Source organism: Pongo pygmaeus, chromosome 17 (assembly GCF_028885625.2).
Source record: "Pongo pygmaeus isolate AG05252 chromosome 17, NHGRI_mPonPyg2-v2.0_pri, whole genome shotgun sequence".
In the NCBI taxonomy this organism is placed as follows: domain Eukaryota; kingdom Metazoa; phylum Chordata; class Mammalia; order Primates; family Hominidae; genus Pongo; species Pongo pygmaeus.
In genome coordinates, this window is record NC_072390.2 from 50,727,437 (window position 1) to 50,746,304 (window position 18,868).

The 18,868-nt window shown below is 43.1% G+C and overlaps 1 protein-coding gene and 1 pseudogene across 2 annotated transcripts in view; both read left to right on the forward strand.

Annotated features, from left to right (window-relative positions):
- MOCOS (molybdenum cofactor sulfurase) overlaps positions 1-18,345 on the forward strand; it is a 75,219-nt gene extending 56,874 nt beyond the window's left edge. For both annotated transcript variants that reach the window (XM_054461337.2, XM_063653600.1), the window contains exons 11-15: positions 560-684; positions 6,476-6,581; positions 9,544-9,682; positions 16,363-16,467; positions 18,151-18,345. In XM_054461337.2, the coding sequence (XP_054317312.2) occupies positions 560-684; positions 6,476-6,581; positions 9,544-9,682; positions 16,363-16,467; positions 18,151-18,303 (628 nt within the window). In that variant the 3' untranslated portion in view covers positions 18,304-18,345. The remainder of the gene's footprint in view (positions 1-559; positions 685-6,475; positions 6,582-9,543; positions 9,683-16,362; positions 16,468-18,150) is intronic.
- LOC129019237 (U4 spliceosomal RNA) lies at positions 14,326-14,446 on the forward strand (annotated as a pseudogene).
- Positions 18,346-18,868: the final 523 nt, after the last annotated feature.

Consider the following 18,868-nt stretch of genomic DNA (forward strand, 5'->3'; position numbering starts at 1 on the left):
TCACCAACTTACACATTCATTTAGCACATTTTCAGTCAGAACAATACATTTTGGATAAACAAAATTCTAGAGGATTCTTGAGTTTTCAAACACCAGATAGATAAATGCAGTACTTATATCTGTAACTCACAGGCACAGTGTTCATTTTACAAACCAAACACGTCAGTTCATGTGAGGAAAAATATTTCAATCAGGCCCATAGTGAAAAAATAGGACACATTTCTGGGTTCAAGGGCTTCTGAAAGCAACATATCACTCTGGAAGTTCTCAAATTCTAAGCTTTGTGGTTCTCTGTGTCAATAATTAATAGTAAAAAGGTCTTTCCAGGAGAAATGTTGAAGCTTTTTATTTGGTCTGAAAGCTTCGCATAAGCCCCAGATGGCAGGTCTTCCTGCCTTGGAAATCTCCTTGCAGCATCTGTCACTTCAGGCTGCCTTCTCTTCAGGACTCATGCAATGTTTTGTTTTATTTTATTTTGTAATCAAACTTTTTGCAATTCAGATTATTATTTAAATAAATACTATGTAACAGTTCACTCTTTCTCTCTCTCTTTTGCCAGAGTAAGTACTTATGATTGTGGAGAAAAAATTTCAAGCTGGTTGTCAACATTTTTTGGCCGTCGTTGTCATTTGATCAAACAAAGTTCAAACTCTCAAAGGAATGCAAAGAAGAAACATGGAAAAGGTATTACATTTTGAATTGGTTCGTAGAGAACAGGAACCCTGGCTTACCCTTGCACACATCAAAACAGCCCATGAACTGCACTTACGGGTGACTTGCTCGTGTATGGAAAGCAGGGGTCGTCAGCCTTTAGCAGAAACCTACTGCAGTAGCCCCAGGTCAGCAGGCGAAATGGGCTCCAGGATCCTCTTAAGGAGGCTAAGGAGGGCATAAAGCCAGCTGCCCAGCCTCTGCCCAAACATTCAGCCTTAGTCCTGCATGTTCAAAAGCACAATTAATCCAATTGTATTAAATAAAAACCCTAATATCTTGCTATGTCCTCAGATTGGATCTGGAAGCAAGGAAACCTGGCTTGCTAGTTTTTAGCTCTATCACCAAACAATGGTGTGACCTTGGTAGATCCTTGAACCCCATGGTGCCTCAACTTCTATAGACCTCAGCTCCTCAGACTTTTAAAAGTTTCCGCAATTTTTCCCACCTTAAGCCATTGTTAGGATGAAGTGAGGCAGTAGAGATGAAAGTACTTTGAAAGTTAACAGTCCCAGATGTGCAGAAAAGATCATTTTCATGTGTCTGCTCAAATGTCACCTTCTTAGGGAAGCCTGGCTGACTACCCTCTTCAGAACAGCACCCTGTACCTGAATCTGCAGCAACGTAGCAACCTTCCCTGTCTCATTTCTCTCAGTGGCACCTTTTTTTCACATTCTTCTGACTATATATTTTGCTCATTTATTTTGTTCTGTTTTCCTTTTAGTAGATGTAAGCAATCTCTATGAGGATAGGGATTGTTGCTTGTTTTCTTCAGTGCTGTCTCCCCATGCTTAAAATAGCACCTGGCACGTAGTTGCTCAATACATGGCTAGATGAATGAATGAATGATTACCAGTTTGTTCAGATATTACCTGGCCTAGTGATCAGTTCCCAGAGGAACTAGTTTGTAATCCAAATAGCATTTAGAGTTTGGGCGTGGTAGCTCACATCTGTAATCCCAGCACTTTGGGAGGCCGAGGAGGGAGGATTGGTTAAGCCCAGGAGTTCAAGACCAGCCTGGGCAACATGGCAAGACCCTATATCTGCAAAATAAGATACAAAAATTATGAAACCGTATCTCTTCAAAAAATACAAAAATGAGCCAAGTATGCTGGTGCATGCCTATAGTCCCAGCTACTTGGGAGGCTGAGGTGGGAGGATCACTTGAGCCTGGGAGGTAGAGGTTGCAGTGAGTTGAGGTCACACCACTATACTTCAGCCTGGGTGACAAAGCGAGACTCTGTCTCAAAAAAAATTAAAAAAATTGCTAGGTGTGGCGGCATGCACCTGTAGTCCCAGCTGCTTGGGAGACTGAGATGGGAGGATCTTTTGAACCCAGGAGTTCGAGGCTGCAGTGAGTTATCATCACACCACAGCACTCCAGCCTGGCCGACAGCAATATTTTATGTTTCATGTTTCTAAAACATAAATAAACCAAACAAATAGCATTTGACCATATATGGACTTAAAACTGGGTCTAAGGCCCTGCATAGTTTAACCTACAAATCCCTGAAAGTGTATGCTCTAGAAAGGAGTCAAAGGATGTAATGTACTTAGAGTTTTTAAAGTTCTGATGATTTTCATGCCATAGGCTGTTAAGAATTTGAGTTGCTGTGTGATAGAAAACGGGAATAGATTTATACTCATTTTATTGAAGTTAGATGGTGGTGGTTGGGGTATGGATAAACTTAGAGACATGATTAAAGGGGAGAGAGAAATAGGCATTTCCAGGAGTAGAGACATGAAAGGAGTGGGATTTGTCAGGACCTGTGTACCACCCTTGTAAATCATCTGGAGAAGTGAGCAGCAGTGAAATCTCTAAGTGCCAATTATTCATAGCACCCATTGCCTACCTGGGGTTTGCTGGGTTTTCAGGAGGCTGGCTGAGATAATTAAGCCTTAGTCCTGGTCCTTTGGAGTCTCAGTTGGTGAGATCAATCGCCAGCAGATAGCGATGCTACAACGTAAGAGATGTAATAAAGGTCTATGCAAAGGGCAGAATCCTCTACACCTGGAATGTGTCACAGAGGGCTTCAGGGAGGAGGTGAGTTTGGAGCTGCATCTTAAAAGGAGAGTAGGAGGCCGGGCGCGGTGGCTCATGCCTGTATTCCCAGGACTTTGGGAGGCCGAGGTGGGCAGATCACGAGGTTAGGAGTTCGAGACTAGCCTGGCCAACATGGTGAAACCCCATCTCTACTAAAAATACAAAAATTAGCCAGGCATGGTGGCACGTGCCTGTAATCCCAGCTACTTGGGAGGCTGAGGCAGGAGAATCGCTTGAACCCAGGAGGTGGAGGTTGCAGTGAGCCAAGACCGCGCCACTGCACACTCCAGCCTGGTGACAGAGCAAGACCCTGTCTCAAAAAAAAAAAAAAAAAAAAAAAAAAAAAAAAAAAAGGAGAGTAGGAATTTTTCAGGCTGTCACAGGCGGGATGGTTACTGGGGAGCAGCGTGGCAGGGCTTGGCATTCTTGTGCTCAGAGAAGGGTTTAGAGGGTCAGATGTGAGCAGGGGAATGATGGGGGACAGATGGGGAGAAGGGATGAGTGTGCCACTAAGGAGTCAGTAGTACTTTACCTGTGGCTGCAGAACTCACTGGAGATTTCTAAGCCGAGAAGCTTCATAACACTGCTTATGTTAGAAAGTCAGCCCTGACTTGGCGAGGGGGCTGCATTGAGTGGGAAACTCAGGCAGTAAAGGCACAGGGGGGAGGCAGCTGGGACTGTCCTGGTGGGAGATGGGGCCTTGGTGGAACAAAGGTAGTAGGTGCAGAGGAAAGAAGAAAGCCTGTCTTCCTGCTCCCTGCACAATGCAAAATCAGGGAGTATCAGCTTGTGACTGCTTACACTTAGAGGACACCCCTTAGGGTGTCATGTTCTCTGGCAGTCTAAGACATTGGTCTTGAAACAGTTTTTTTGAGTTGGTATACCTTAGAAGGATATTTTAAAACTATATTCCTCACTCATACTAAAATTTTTACATTGTCATCTAAATTTTAAAAATAGTTTAAACTATTTTTGTTTAAATCAAACAAATCACGTCCTACAAAGGATGTGATTTCCAGTATATTGTAAACATTGTCATTTTAAATTTAAACTTGTACATTGTTCTTTTCAACAAAGCCAGTAGAATCTCAATACTGCAGCATTTTTTTTTAAACCACAACAATTTGAATCTCATGAGTATTCATTACAATACATTATCTCTATGTGTGTGTATGTGTGTGTATAGAGAGAGAGCGAGCGAGAGGGAGAGAGAGAACAAACTGTCCTTTAATAGTCAGTTTTATTTCTTTCCTTTTCATATATATGTGTGTGTGTATATATATATATACACACACGCATATATCTATATATGAACGAAATGTCTTTTAGTGGTCAGTCTTTTATTTTTTTCCTTTTCCTTCTGCAACTTGTATTTCCTTTCCAGGTCCTCAACAGAACTTTATCTTAGTGTTATATATTCTGTGCTTGGAAATCTTTCGTTGACTACTACCCTATCATACTTCTGTGAAATTAAAATGTGTATATAAATTGACATGGATAAACATTTTTTAAAGTTTACTGTGATTGTAAGAGTTTAAGTGCTAGGAAATTTCTTCTGCATTGATTTTTTATTTTTTATTTTTTATTTTTAATAGAGATGGGGTTTTGCCATGTTGCCCAGGCTGGTCTCCAACTTTTGAGTTCAAGCAACCCTCCCACCTTGGCCTCCCAAAGTGCTGGGACTACAGGCATGAGCCTTTGCACCCAGCCCATAATTTTTAGTAGTACACAGTTGATCAAAGCAACATAAGTATATTATACATTTTGAAAAATAATTATTAAACATAAAAAAATTAGCGAAAATGAGTCTCTTAATGAGGTGGCTGGGCACCCTGCCATTGGTTCCCATTCCCATGAGTGACTGTCACTCATGGCCAGAATAGCTGGTGCTCAGCCTCGGGTCTCTTCCGAGAAGCTTAAATAAAGGGCTAGGGAAAGGAGTTTCCTTAGTGCAGTGTCACTCCAACCTTTCTTCTGAAGTATGTGACCCAAGCACTGGGCTCTAAGATTGAAATGCCTTTCATCATCTGTCTCTTGACAACTTAATTAGGTCCTGCAGTTTTGTGGACAGCAAATAATTGGAATCCATCTGACCTACAGGAGGATCATTCGCCCAAGCTTTAGAGACTTTTATTTTCTCAGCTCGGACTCCAGGATTTTGAATGGGGCTTTTGTCATCCACCCTGGAGATTGTTGGTCCCTGAGGGAGTGTGCTTTAGGAGACCTTGGCCTTTCCTCTGTGAAAGAGGAAGGGTCTTTGTGGACAGGGCTGGGATTGTACCTCCCTTCTCTGGCACAGCCATTTTAGCAAAGAGGATATATGCAAGTGGCAGATCTGGAGGGCAATTCTCTCAAAAGTATCCGTTTGTGTCTACTCTGGGGTCCACACACCTGATTTGGAAACAGCTCAGTAGGTCCTGGTCCAGGCAAACCTTTTCATCAATATCTTGGATAATGATAGTGATGCCGGGCCTGCCAAAGGGAGATGGGAACCGGGTGATAGGGTGCCAGCTATTCTGAATACACTTAATATTTTCTTTCAATAGTTTCGTCCCCCTTTTAGTAGTTTTTTGTTTTTGTTTTTGTTTTTGTTTTTTTGTTTTTTTTTTTTTGAGACGGAGTTTCGCTCTTGTTGCTGAGACAGAGTTTCGCTCTTGTTGCTGAGACAGAGTTTCACTCTTGTTGCTCAGGCTGGGGTGCAATGGCGTGATCTCGGCTCACCGCAACCTTCGTCTCCTGAGTTCAAGAGATCCTTCTGCCTCAGCCTCCTGAGTAGCTAAGATTAAAGGCATGTGGCACCACGCCCAGCTAATTTTGTGTTTTTACTAGAGTTGGGGTTTCTCCATGTTGGTCAGGCTGGTCTCGAACTCCCGACCTCAGGTGATCCTCCTGCCTCGGCCTCCCAAAGTGCTGGGATTACAGGAGTGAGCCACCGCGCCTAGCCTTCCCTTTTAGTAGTTTTTAAACATCTACTATCTATTTCTAAACTCAATATCTGGCACTTGCCCAAGGGCAAACAGCTTTTCTGTGATTAGATTCAGAAGCTCTCCCTGGGCCTTTTGCCCTCACCAAGGCTCTCTGACTTGCTCCGTCCTATCCAGGGGAAGGATGCACCTGCCGTCATCCCTCCTCCTTGAAGTCTTGCCTCCAAGTCTAATTTGCTAGAACAATTTCATCTCAGCATTTTTTATTTTATTTTTTAAATTTTCTAAATTTTTTTGAGACAGAGTGTTGCTGTGTCACCCAGGCTAGAGTGCAGTGGCGTGATCTCGGCTCACTGCAACCTCCGCCTCACGGGTTCAAGTGATTCTCCTGCCTCAGCCTCCCGAGTAGCAGGGATTACAGGTGTGTACCACCACACCTGGCTGATTTTTGTATTTTTAGTAGAGACAGGATTTCACCATGTTGGTCAGGCTGGTGTCGAACTCCTGGCTTCATGTAACCCTCCCACCTCAGCCTCCTAAAGTGCTGAGCCACTGTGCCCAGCCCTTATTGTTATTTTCTCCAGGTTATTTTAAACAGAGTATTCTAGGATCTCCTTTTCCCTCTTTATTGAGAGATATGCACCACGCTTAGGACATTTTTATTATTGCCAGGACGTCACTTTTTTTCCCTTGTAGAAATAGTCTCTACCTTTTAAAAAAATACAAATCTATGGAAACATGAGTCACTGGCATTCTGAGAAAGCAACTCTTCTTTTAAATGCTCCATCATTTTCAGATGAGCTTCCTGGTACAATGGCCACCCTTTCTCTGGTGAACGAGGCACAGTATCTGCTGATCAACACATCTAGTATTTTGGAACTTCATCAGCAACTAAACACCAGGTAAGACCTCATACCTCGGGACTAGCAGACAAGCATAACCATTTGCCACTGGGAGCAGGGCCTGGCATCTGCCTGGAGAGGAGAGATCTGAGAGTCATGAAGTTCAGCCCTGCTTCATGTACAGATGAGAAACTGAGGCCCTGAGAAGTAAGCAGGCCCTTTCATCCAGCTTCTGTTCATCTTTATAGAGGGTTATATTTTATCTTACAAAGATCCTTTTTGATATCCTCAAGATGGTTAATGGGGAACCCCTAGCTCTCACTTTTTAATCATTCAATTTCTTAATGTTTGTTTTAATTGAATTGCCACCAACCTGACCAACTTTTATTGTCCACCCTCCCACTGTCCCCTGTCCCCGAGGATCTCTGCCCTACTTCACACAGTCATTTTAAAGGCTAAAAAAGAGTGGTTATGAAAGCTTTTAAAGTTGTAAATGCAGGCACACTTTATTTGAAAGATGCGCCACAGATGGAACTAGCACCCCTCCCTGCCCACTCCCACCCAGTGCTCTCCCAAGGGCCCTAACAGCATTGGGAGGTCAGCTCCAGAAAGGGTCATGGTTGGGCCAACCCTCTCGTTGTTCTTTAGAGCAAACTGAAGTCCCAAGGTAGCCAGGCAATGAGGAAAAATCACCCAGCTCTCATGCCACAGGGTGACTGGGACAGGCTCCTTATTCCTGGTCCACAGGCCAGAGATGAGTGTTGTTAGTGGCTCACCCCTAACAGCAGTGTGAACTGGGGGTCCTGTGACTGTCATGCACCGCGTGGTGAAGTACACACACATACATATTTGCAAAGACGTACAAATACAGTTTAATAAAGCTGACTAAGCCACCTCCTCCACCTCTGCAGGGATGGGCTATTTGTAGTCATTCTTGTTTCTATCCATTGTTGAAAACATACATCATTCTCATACCGTGGTCCAGCTTGCTATCTTTGAGAGCAAAAGTGTGATGCAGCCATGTTCTCTGGGTATTCACTGAGTTCTCTTGGCACTGAGGGACCCTTCTCCTCAGGCATCCAGAGTCCTGGAAAAAGTGGGTATGCAGTTTTTTGGGGTTCTTGGTGTGGAAAGATAGGAGGTGGGGACAGGCTTGCTGCAACCCCAGTTCCTACCAGGAGGGGCCACATTCACCACCATCTGGTTTCCAGCAGGGCGGACCCGCTGGGCAGCTGATCCAAGAGCAGAGCTAGGGTCCCCTGCTAGGTATTTCTCTGTGCTTTATTTGCAAATTTGAGGGACTCTATCATGCACATGTTAACCACGACAGCTTTTGGCATAAAACATGACCTTTTACGAAGCCCAAAGTGAGGGTTTATAACCCAGAAAGTTGATCCAGAATCAAAGGATTTCAGGACTGGAAAAGTGCTAATCCTCTTGTTGCAGATGAGGAAACTGTGGTCCTCATAGGTTGTGGGAGCTGCCCTTAGTAAGTGGCGAAACCAGACTCAGGTATCCTGGTCTCTGGCTTTTCATACTTTTTTTTTGCCATTCAAAGGAGATTGGGACTCCTCCTTCCCAACCCCATAATCTTTCAACCCTGTCTCTGGGGCATACTCTAACCATGCCTGAGGATTTACCCCACACCAACTTAAGCAATTAAAAATTTTTTGAAGCACAAAAAAGTGCAAAAGTCATCAGTACACAGTTAAATAAAGTTTTACAGATGTATACACCTATGGTCCATCATTTTCAGATCAATCTCCTGGTACAACAGCCACCTATTCTCTGGTGAATGAGGCAAAGCATCTGCTGATAAACACATTAAGTGTTTTGGGACTTCACCAGCAACTACCACTACCTAGATCAAGCTAAGAATGTACTCCAGAAACCTCCCTTGTATCCCATCCCAGTCAACCTCACTGAAGGTCACCACTATTCTGACTTCTTTCACCATAGCTAGTTTCACCCATTCTTCAACTTAATATGGTGGGATCATACAGGATGTGTTCTTTTGTCAGAGAAGTTTTAAGATGTATTTTCCGTGCGTTCTTCTGGGTGGGAGTGGGGGGTGCAGAGGGCCATTTTTTTTGGAACCTCATGACAATAAATAAAAATTACAAAAATAAACAAGAGTTACAAAAATAGGCTAGGCATGGTGGCTCACACCTGTAATCCCAGCACTTTGAGAGGCTGAGGTGGGAGGATCACTTGAGCCCAGGAGTTCAAACCCAGCCCGGGCAATATAGTGAGACCCCATCTCTAAAAAAAAATAATAATAATAAGTTAGCTGGGCATGGTGGCACATGCTTGTGGTCCCACCTAGTTGAGAGGCTGAGGCAGGAGAATTACTTGAGCCTGGGATCCTGGTCAAGGCTGCAATGAGCTGAGATTGTGCCACTGCACTCCAGTCTGGGTGACAGAGCAAGACCTTGTCTCAAAAAAAAAAAAAAAAAAAAAAGAATTAGAAAAATAGCAGATGTTAAACTGCAAATAGAATGGAAATTAAGAAATACTATCTTCTTTATTTATAATGTTTTAATACCCGAAAAAAAGAGTGAGATCTCAACACCTGTGAAAAGAAAGGGGAAAAAAGGGAATGAGATCTCAGTGCTTCTTAGGTCTTTGATTAAGCCTGTTGACAGGTTTTTAAATGCCTTATGCCGCCCCACCTTATAGAACTGGTATGTTCTCAGAAGTTCCTTCTTCACTGGAGTTCTGTTCTTCTGATTTCCAAAGTCCTTCATCTCTTCAGCTAAGATCTGCTCACGCTTTGCCTGGCTCTTGTGGGCCTCTCACTGGAGATGGGACCATATCCCACAGGAGGCCCTGATGCCTGTTTAGCAGATGGATGTCTCTTGGCCTTGCACTCATGGTAAAAGTCTGTTTTGATTATCCAGGGCACAGGCCACAGTAGAGCTGATGAAGTTAGGTGTTATGTGGCAGGCATGATGAATTATTGTAGTGGTACAATTATCTGCCATCCTCCCCCCCACTTACTCTTTTTGTTTGCTTTAAACAGTGATGAGAATGGAAAGGAGGAATTATTCTCAGTGAAGGATCTCAGCTTGCGTTTTCGTGCAAATATTATTATCAATGGAAAAAGGGCTTTTGAAGAAGAGAAATGGGATGAGATTTCAATTGGCTCTTTGCGTTTCCAGGTAAGTTTGGGGAAGTTCTATTATCCTTCCTCCAGGGTTGTCAATGAAGATTGACCTCAATCCCAGACCTGGATAGCTGCAGGCGGGACTCCCTCCCTGTCCTTGTCTCTTAACTACAAAATCTTGGTGGGAGGTTATGTAAGCTCAGCCTTCTAAGACACCCCATGGAATAATCCATCCTTTATTCCCCAAGAGGATGGTAGCAGTCAGTTTCGCATAAGCCACAGAAGGTGTGCCCCATCAGAGGGCTTGGCACTGCCTCTCTGCTGTCGTTATGTCTAGGCTTAAACTCTGGTTTTTTGGAATGCTTGTGTCATGAGACTGTCATCCTCCTGAAACTTGTTGGACTTTGTGGCAGTCTGGAGCTTGTGGAGGGAGGCCCAGAAGCCTGGCGGTGCCTCTGTGCCCATGGCCACCCACTCCTCCACACGCTTCACCTTTTTCTGCCTTTGCTGGTGGCTGGGAAGGAGATTGTCAGAGGCAAAGCCAGCAGGATGTCCTCTCTCCCTGGCTTTGGACTCCCAAAACCTTTGGCTATGGGCTTCAAAGATATAAGAAAGAGGCGAAAGGTCTTAGGCTAAAATCTGTGCTCCTCACATGGTTGACAAGGCCCTACGAGATCCCACGCTGCCACTGTCTCTGAGCTCATCACCTCTCTTCCTCTGTCACAGTGACCTTCTCTCTGTTCCCTAAACAGCCACCCTTCCTGCCTTAGCCCTTGTCATCCCTTCTGCTTGGCATGTTGTCCAAGGGTCTCAGCTCAGATGTCACCTTCTTGGAAAGGATGCCCCTGACCTGCCGGAGGGTCACGTTCTGCTTATTCCTGCAGTGTGTAGGAGGGTGAGACCAAGTCTGTTTTATTCCCTGCTGTACCTCTATGGCCTTGAATGACACTGGCCCAGAGTCAGTGCTCAATAAGTAATTGTTGAGGGAAGAAATGGACAGGAGAGATAAGGAATATCTAATGCCAGAGAATGTGCTCTGTTCTTTAGTGGGGGCTGAAATTATTTTTATAAACAGGCTGGACATCCTTAATCCAAAAATCTGAAATCTGAAATGCTCTAAAATATAAAACTTTTTGAGCACTGACATGGCATTCAAAGGATATGACCACTGGAGCATTTTGGATTTCAGATTTTCAAATTAGGAATGCTCAACTGGTTAAGTATACCAGAGATATATAATGCAAATATTCCAAAATTTAAAAAAAATCTCAAAATGCTTCTGGTTCCAGCATATTGGATAAGGAATACTCAACCAGTGGTAGCATAATTAGCCACTGGTATAAACTGACTGCAACGAGCTACCTTGTATTCAGGCTCTGCACTCAGAAGGAACACCACTCTAACATCTAGGAAAGCAGTAAACAGTCATCTGAATCTTTATTAAAGAATTTTAGAGATCTGGGGTATAGGAAATAAATTGCATGGCATAACAAAATATCCCAGTGATGTTTTTGATGTTTTTAACTCCCTAGACTTCATCTTACCCTGGCAGTGGCTCCCCCTTGACAAGCAATCTATATTATCTCCCACATTCTCTCCCACAAGCCCATCTTGGGCACTAGCCCTCCTGCCGTTTCCCTCATCCCTCCATCCTTACTTACTCTTCCTTATTTTCTATCCCTGTGTCTCTGCCATGTTTTAAAAAAATGCCTACTGTTACACATCCTGCTGGGAACAAAATAGACACTAAATATACATTATCTGATAGGTGGAGAGTGAGAGGGAGGAAGAAAGGAAGAAAAGAAAAAGGAAAAAAGGGAAGAGAACTAGAACTAGACTGAGATTACTCTCAGAAACTTACCTGGCAACAGTAGCATCTGTGCCTCTCCAGGTATCTCGAGACATAAATATAAGGAAGACTCTTTAAGGAACCTTTCTGAGATGACTTAGCAGACTTTGCTTTCTTTAGGTCACCATTCTTAATAGACTGCAACTAGTAAAAATCAAAATATGCATGTCCTTTGACTCAATAATTTCACTTGTAGAAATCTATCCCATAGAAATGCTAATACGAGTATTAAAATAAGTGTAAAATTATTTTTACCAGCCCGGGCAGCATAGCAAGACTCCGTCTCTACACACACACACACACACACACACACACACACACACACACACACACACGCAAAAGAAAAATTAGCCAGGCACGGTGGTGTGCGCCTGTAGTCTCAGCTTCTTGAGATGGGAGGATTGCTTGAGCCCAGGAGCTCAAGCCTGTAGTGAGTCAAGATTGCCCCACTGTACTCTACCCTGGGTCTCAGAGCAAGGTCCTGTCAGTCAATCAATCAATCAATAATAGCTCTATGCATTAGTCCAGTGCGAGCATTAAAGAGCATAAGATATGGTTAATACTGCACCTTTCTTTTCTTTTTTTTGAGACAGGGTCTTACTCTGTTGTCCATGCTAGAGTACAGTGGTGCAATCTTGGCTCATTGCAACCTCTGCCCCTCGGGTTCAAGCAATCCTCCTGCCTCAGCCTCCTGAGTAGCTGGGACTACAGGTGTGCACCACCACACTTGGCTAAATTTTTTATTTTTGGTAGAGATGGGATTTCACCACGTTGGCCAGACTGGTTTCAACCTCCTGGGCTCAAGTGACGCGCTGGCCTCAGCCTCCCAGTGTTGGGATTATAGGCATAGGCCACCACGCTTGGCAATACTGTGCCTTTCAAGAAAGTAAATGCTTGGCTGGGCACAGTGGCTCATGCCTGAAATCCCAATGCTTTAGGAGGCCAAGGAAGGAGGATCACTTGAGCTCACGAGTTTGAGACCAGCCTACTCAAAATAGCAAGACCTCATCTCTACTGAATATTAAAAAATTAGCTGGGCATGGTAGTACACCCCTGTGGTCTCAGCTACTCAGGAGGCTGAGGTGGGAGGATTGCTTGAGCCTGGGAAATGAAGGCTGCAGTGAGCTATGATGAAGCCACCCTCCAGCCTGGGTGACAGAGCAGGACCCTGTCTCAAAAAAAAGCAAATGCTCAAAAGATGTTTGTTGATGATAATACTCAGTGCCGAAGCAATTACTGTGAAACTAGCACATCTCTTTTGGAAAACAATTTTTTACTGGGTGTTATCAAGTCATAAATACTTTTTATTTCTGATGACCTTATAATTTCATTTTGGGAGACTGATACTACAAAAAAAAATGAAAAGGAAAGAGAGTTATATGAATTAGGCCTTTATTGCAAAATTATTGATCACAGGAAAGCATTAGAAACTATTCACATGGCTTCAAAGGAGAAGAACTAAGTGTTTCAACCCATGGAATCCCAGGCCATCCATTGTTAAAATTGCAAAATGCAAGGATGAGGTGGCTCTCTATGTCCTGATTGGAAGGATGTCCTTGCATATTGCAGAGTAATTGAAACCCAAGTGGACTCAGATCCCAGAGAGTGTGTTTACACAGGTGCACATACACAGTTGTGTGCAATTACATGCCACAGTCTGGGATGGTCTGGGATGGTTTGGAAGTCCTAGGATGGCCTGGGACAATCTGGGATGTTTGGGATGATCTGCAGCCCATGAGCAGTACCCGTCTCTGTGGATGGGGAGACAGGGACCACTGCTGCTGAGTGCTTTCTCTTTTAATTCTTCAAGCTTCTGTATTGTTTGACTTGTTTTTTAATGAATATGTATGCTAGTAAACATGTTTTTAAAATACTAGTTGCTAAGAATACCAGAAAAGAAGCTGTAAAATGAAGATGTTTTAAGAAAATTGTTTTCTTTGTATTGGTGTTTGGGGCTGCGTGCGGTGGCTCATGCCTATAATCCCAGCACTTTGGGAGACTGAGGTGCTCAGATCACCTGAGGTCGGGAGTTTGACACCAGCCTGACCAACATGCAGAACCCATCTCTACTAAAAATATGAAAATTAGGTGGGTGTGGTGGCTGGTGCCTGTAATTCCAGTTACTCAGGAGGCTGAGGTAGGAGAATCGCTTGAACACAGGAGGTGGAGGTTGCAGAGAGCTGCCTGGGTGACAAGAGCGAACTCCGGTCTGGGTGACAAGAGTGAAACTTTACCTCACAAAGAAAAAAAAAAAAGATAAAAGAAAATAGTGTCCGGAAAATGCCCCTTTCTTCTGCTAATTTGAGAAACTGTTCTAAGAGGGCCTTTCATTGAAGTGACAGGATTTTTACAGAAGTTGTTGCCTGTCGGGTGGCTGCTAGAGGCTGGGGCTGGTGTGAGCTGCAGGGCCCTGGCATCCTTTCTGCAGGAGCTGGCCCTATGCATCAGCTGTTTTCTAGGCAAAGAGGTAAGAGGGTGCAGGAAACTGAGAGCCACACTGGCTCCTCGAGGGCACAGCTTTGTGGCGATACAAAAGCCTCGTTCCACTGCAGGGATCCTTGTGTATAAGAGTGATAGTTTCCACTCTCGAGCATGGTCAAGTGCCAGGCCTGGGCTTGAGTCCCTGTATCCCTGATATAGTTCTCACCAAATACAGCCAAGAATCTAGACAGGGAAACGATATCTGGAGAGGTCACAGGTTTGCCAAGTCCTTGGTAGAGCTCCTTTCCAGCACGTTCTGGATGCTTACGTGGCCTGGGAATCTTGACTTCGGTACCACAGGGAGCATATATTTCCATTGATTTAGTACCCAGTGCAGAATGTGAGCATCAACCTGAAAAAAATATTAGAGCTTTGGACAGTGCCAGTATCAGAGCCAATGAGGTTTATCTGAGGTGTGATTATTGCTAATTGAAAACTTCTCCCAATTAAAAACAAAAACAAAATAAAATTTAAAAAACACACCAGAGAAAATGATCTCCTAATGTGATGAATTTATTCAGGAGTAAGCAAAAAGGATTATAAACTAGGATGCATAGCTATGGCAAGCCACAGGAGCACCTGAAGAGGAGAGAGTAAGGGAAAGCTTTTATTGGCAAAAATAAATTCATACAAGCTGCTTGAAAACAGAATTTATTGGTTCCTGAGGCTCAAAGCCAGAATTGGCATCAGTTCATTGGTGGAGACGCTGTTACTGGCCAAATGTTCCTTTAAGAGCGTCTTATCTGAACTGCTGCAGTCCTAAAGAATGTCTAGTGATAAACCCGGTCTAGAAATATGTGCATACATGCAAGACATGGATCATGAAAAGCATGAGATGCATGAAGGACATGGAGGAATTTCTTGTGGGATTATTTTAGAAAGTCCTTGAGACAGTCGTTATCTCAGAAATGCAAGCATGAACTCCCTGCCTTCATGCCAGCCTGGCTCCAATTTCTTCGGGTCTAATCAGTGATTTCATCCTGGTATCTGCAACTTTCACACCAGTAACAGGAACAGGCCAAGACACATCCAGATTAGGTGAGTGTTTCTAATTTCAGTGCATAATTTGTATTTGCCTTTGAGTGAGCGGAGGAGAAAATGGTTATGAGAAAATGGTTTTAAGAAAATCAAGTACCTTTGCACTTTTTACATGTGCAGTAAAAGAAGCGTCTCGTTATTGCTGAGCTGCATACTTTCTTTTTGATATTTATATTATGGGGGATTTTAAGCTCCACCAGACAGTATGACCTGCATTAAGAAACTGTAACAATGCGTTTTAAGTATTGTGTATGGGTGGCATGTAGGCGTGGGTACATATGGATATATATATATATATGTACATATGTGGATATATATATGTGCATATGTGGATATATATATGTACATATGTGGATATATATACATACACATACATATGCATACAGATATGTATATTAAAAATAATTTTGTTTCCTACTTATTACAGTTATAAAAACAATTCCCCATTTTACTTAAAGGTTTTTATAGATTCCTTTTAATACCTGCATGATATAATTTTAATGGCTGCACCATATACATCATATATATGTAGCATGGTTTACTTAACCATTTCTCTCCACTATATGACATTTATGATGTTAACAAGTTTTTCCTGTTATGAACAATGTGAGGATAAATCTTTGTCCATGACTGTGGTTGGGCTTCTGGTGCCTTTCTTAGGTTGGATTTTCAGATGTGAAGTTGCTGGGTCAGCGGGCATTGACACATGAAAGTTCTCTCTGATGACCTTCTCACAGGGGCCAGCGCTGGCTCTGCGACCTCCTCCTCCTCTTTCTTCTTTCTTGCTCTGTTGCCCAGGCTGCAGTGCAGTGGTGCGTTCTTGGCTTACTGCCACCTCTGCCTCCCGGGTTCAAGTGATTCTCCTTCCTCAGCCTCCTGGGTAGCTGGGATTACAGGCATGCATCACCACACCTGGGTAATTTTTGTATTTTTAGTAGAGACAGGGTTTTGTCATGTTGGCCAGGCTGGTCCTAAACTCCTGGCCTCAAGTGATCGGTCCACCTCCGCCTCTCGAAGTGTTGGGATTACAGGTGTGAGCCACCGTGCTGGCTTTCTGTGACTTTTCTCTTTTTCCAATTTGTCTTCCCAGTCACTGAGTGCTTTTCTTCCTCAAATCCATTCTCCAACATTTCCTGAGAACCGTCAAGATTCTCAGTCCCTCTTTTCTTTGTCTGCAAAGCCCTTAAGCAGTGGTCTTTTAGCTGACAAACAAATGCAGATGATTCCCCAGCAGAGATGGTGAACAGGTGCCACGTTCTGGCTCTCCATAGTTACGGGACTGGGCATTTCTGTGTGATTCCTCCCTCTGAGGTACACGGCTCTGGTCACTTTTGTGGCAATGCTGTGTTTTCCTTCTCACCTGCCAGGTTTTGGGGCCTTGTCACAGATGCCAGATGATTTGCATCGACCAGCAAACTGGGCAACGAAACCAGCATGTTTTCCAAAAACTTTCTGAGAGTCGTGAAACAAAGGTAAGCATGATTGCAAAATACGACACCTGGTTTCCAATCCTGGTGTTATCAATACCAGAACTATGTTCGTAATAGTGCAGAGTTATTTTTTTAAATGGGGGATTTGCTGCCCACCCAAAGCTGTTGGGCTACCATTAACCTATCCTTGTTTGTAGTTTCATTTTATTTTTCCTTTCCATCCAAGTTCTCACTTTTTTTTGTTTTACTACATGTATTTTTATGCTTTCCAGTCTTGTTGAAGAGATATGGAGTACAAAAAAAAAAAACAAGTAAAGTAATTCTATTGTCTTGATCATTATTTTCTTTAACACAGAGAGCTCATGAAGAGTAAAGTGCCTTACTGTGAATAGAGTAGCTGCATAGAAAGAGTCAGTACATTTCATTAAACTGGAAATACATTCATTAAGCCTGGAAATTCATTTTCTTGAGGGTTAAAACAACAAAGTGTTGTTATGAATTCCAGATTTAAAAACTGAACTTCCAATGTGTTGAGTCTTTAGAAAGATTTATTTTCAGGCTTATACTTTCTGTTAGGACTTTTTGTTTTCAAAGAATTCCAGGAAGCCAAGAAAAGCAGTCAGGCTACATAGAACAATTCTTGAAAATTAACGGAAATAATGCAAACACTGTATCTATTTCCAATAATAACCTGGCAAGTTAATTCATGGTAAAATGTGCTACATTGTTTCCTGTGTTTCTTCAAAGCCAGGATTTTGTTTCACAGTATAGATATTTGATTTATGTAAGTTTTCTTATGGATACAGGATAGAAATGGGCTGCAGAGTAGTGCATTTGACTGTTACAGCAGCATGTCTGTCAATGCAGGCTGTGTTGTCTGGGGTGTGGGGACCTTGAGCCTGCACCATGCAGGTTGCCAGGAGAAGAAAGGAGGAGGCACAAATATAATACTAAGGTCCATGAAAATAGTGTTTCTCAGCATCACTGCAGTTTTTGTGTGCATGAACCTTTTATTTTTAAATTTTGGAATAATTTTAGATTTACGGAACAGTTGCAGTGAGAGTGCAGAGGCTGCACTCTTCACCCACATTTGTACAAATCATGAGGAACTGGCCCAATCCCCTAGCCTGGGGCCTGGAACATGAAGATGTCCAACAGATGTTATCACAGGAACTAACAGATCGGAGAGCACGTCAAGTCCTCCAAAGGGTCCTGAGTGGCTCACTTGCATTGATGGTTAACATTGAGCAGACTTACCTACTCTTCATTTTGGACCTTCTATCCTTATTCAGGAGAATTTGACGAAATTAACCTGCATCATTCTTTCTCAAGGAAAATGCAGAGTTTTGCCACTGTCTTCCCCAAAAGACTTTTATATCAGGCAGCAAACAGGAAATGGGCCTGGTGGTGGTCACGGGCTGAGAGTAGGAAGAAGGTCCTTCTGCAGGAAGTTCAGGGCATGTGGGACAGAGATGTGCCCAGCAAGAAAGAGGTGTGGGGCGACCATAGGGAAAGGAGGCCTTAGGATGAGAATCTTTGGGGTCTAAAGTTAGGATTCTCTTAATGTGCCATTGCATTCTACTATGTAACAGATAGGAGATATCAAGTCTCAGTATATGTCTTTAAAAATCTGACTTGATTTTAGTTAAACATTAATATTTACAAAGTTATTTTAACGCTGAAATAATCTAGCCTTTTTTGTTGTTGTTGCTGTTTTGTTCACAGGTGAACTTTGGCATGTACCTGATGCATACATCATTGGATTTATCCTCCCCATGTTTCCTGTCTGTAGGATCTCAGGTGCTCCCTGTGTTGAAAGAGAATGTGGAAGGTCATGATTTACCTGCATCTGAGAAACACCAGGATGTTACCTCCTAAAAAAAAATTTTAGCATACATTAAAATTTCTCTTTTACAGTGATATCTATTATTGTTAAGATCTGCAACTTGGTTCAGTAGAACTTGATGTTTTGAATAAGGAGAGCTCTTTTTCTTTAGAGGCAGGGAATGCTCTTACCTGCTTCCTTCTGCCTTTGACTTCTCACCCTGCACATTTGCACTGGCTGTGCTCAGGAGAGCAGTTCTGAGGCCTTGGGAATGAATGCTGCACCCACATCCAGTGAGTCTCCCATAGGTATTTGAAGTATACTCATTTGTAATCAGATGACATTTTTAATGAAGTTCACTGAGAGGATTGAACTTACTCCAGGTCCCTATTTTGCCATTTTCTCACATTGTTACTTTGTCTTTAGAGAGCATCTTTGGATCTCTCCAACCCCTTTGTAGTGAGGAAGGGAGTCTATGCCCAGTGATCCTGGGTATGAGAAGGTGCTCCTCTCCTCCCATGTACGTGATGGTGTGGGTTTATGCTCAGGGTCCCAGAGGGTAACTTGTGACCACATTCCTTGAGGGGAGTTTCTACCAGGATATTTATATTCTGAGCA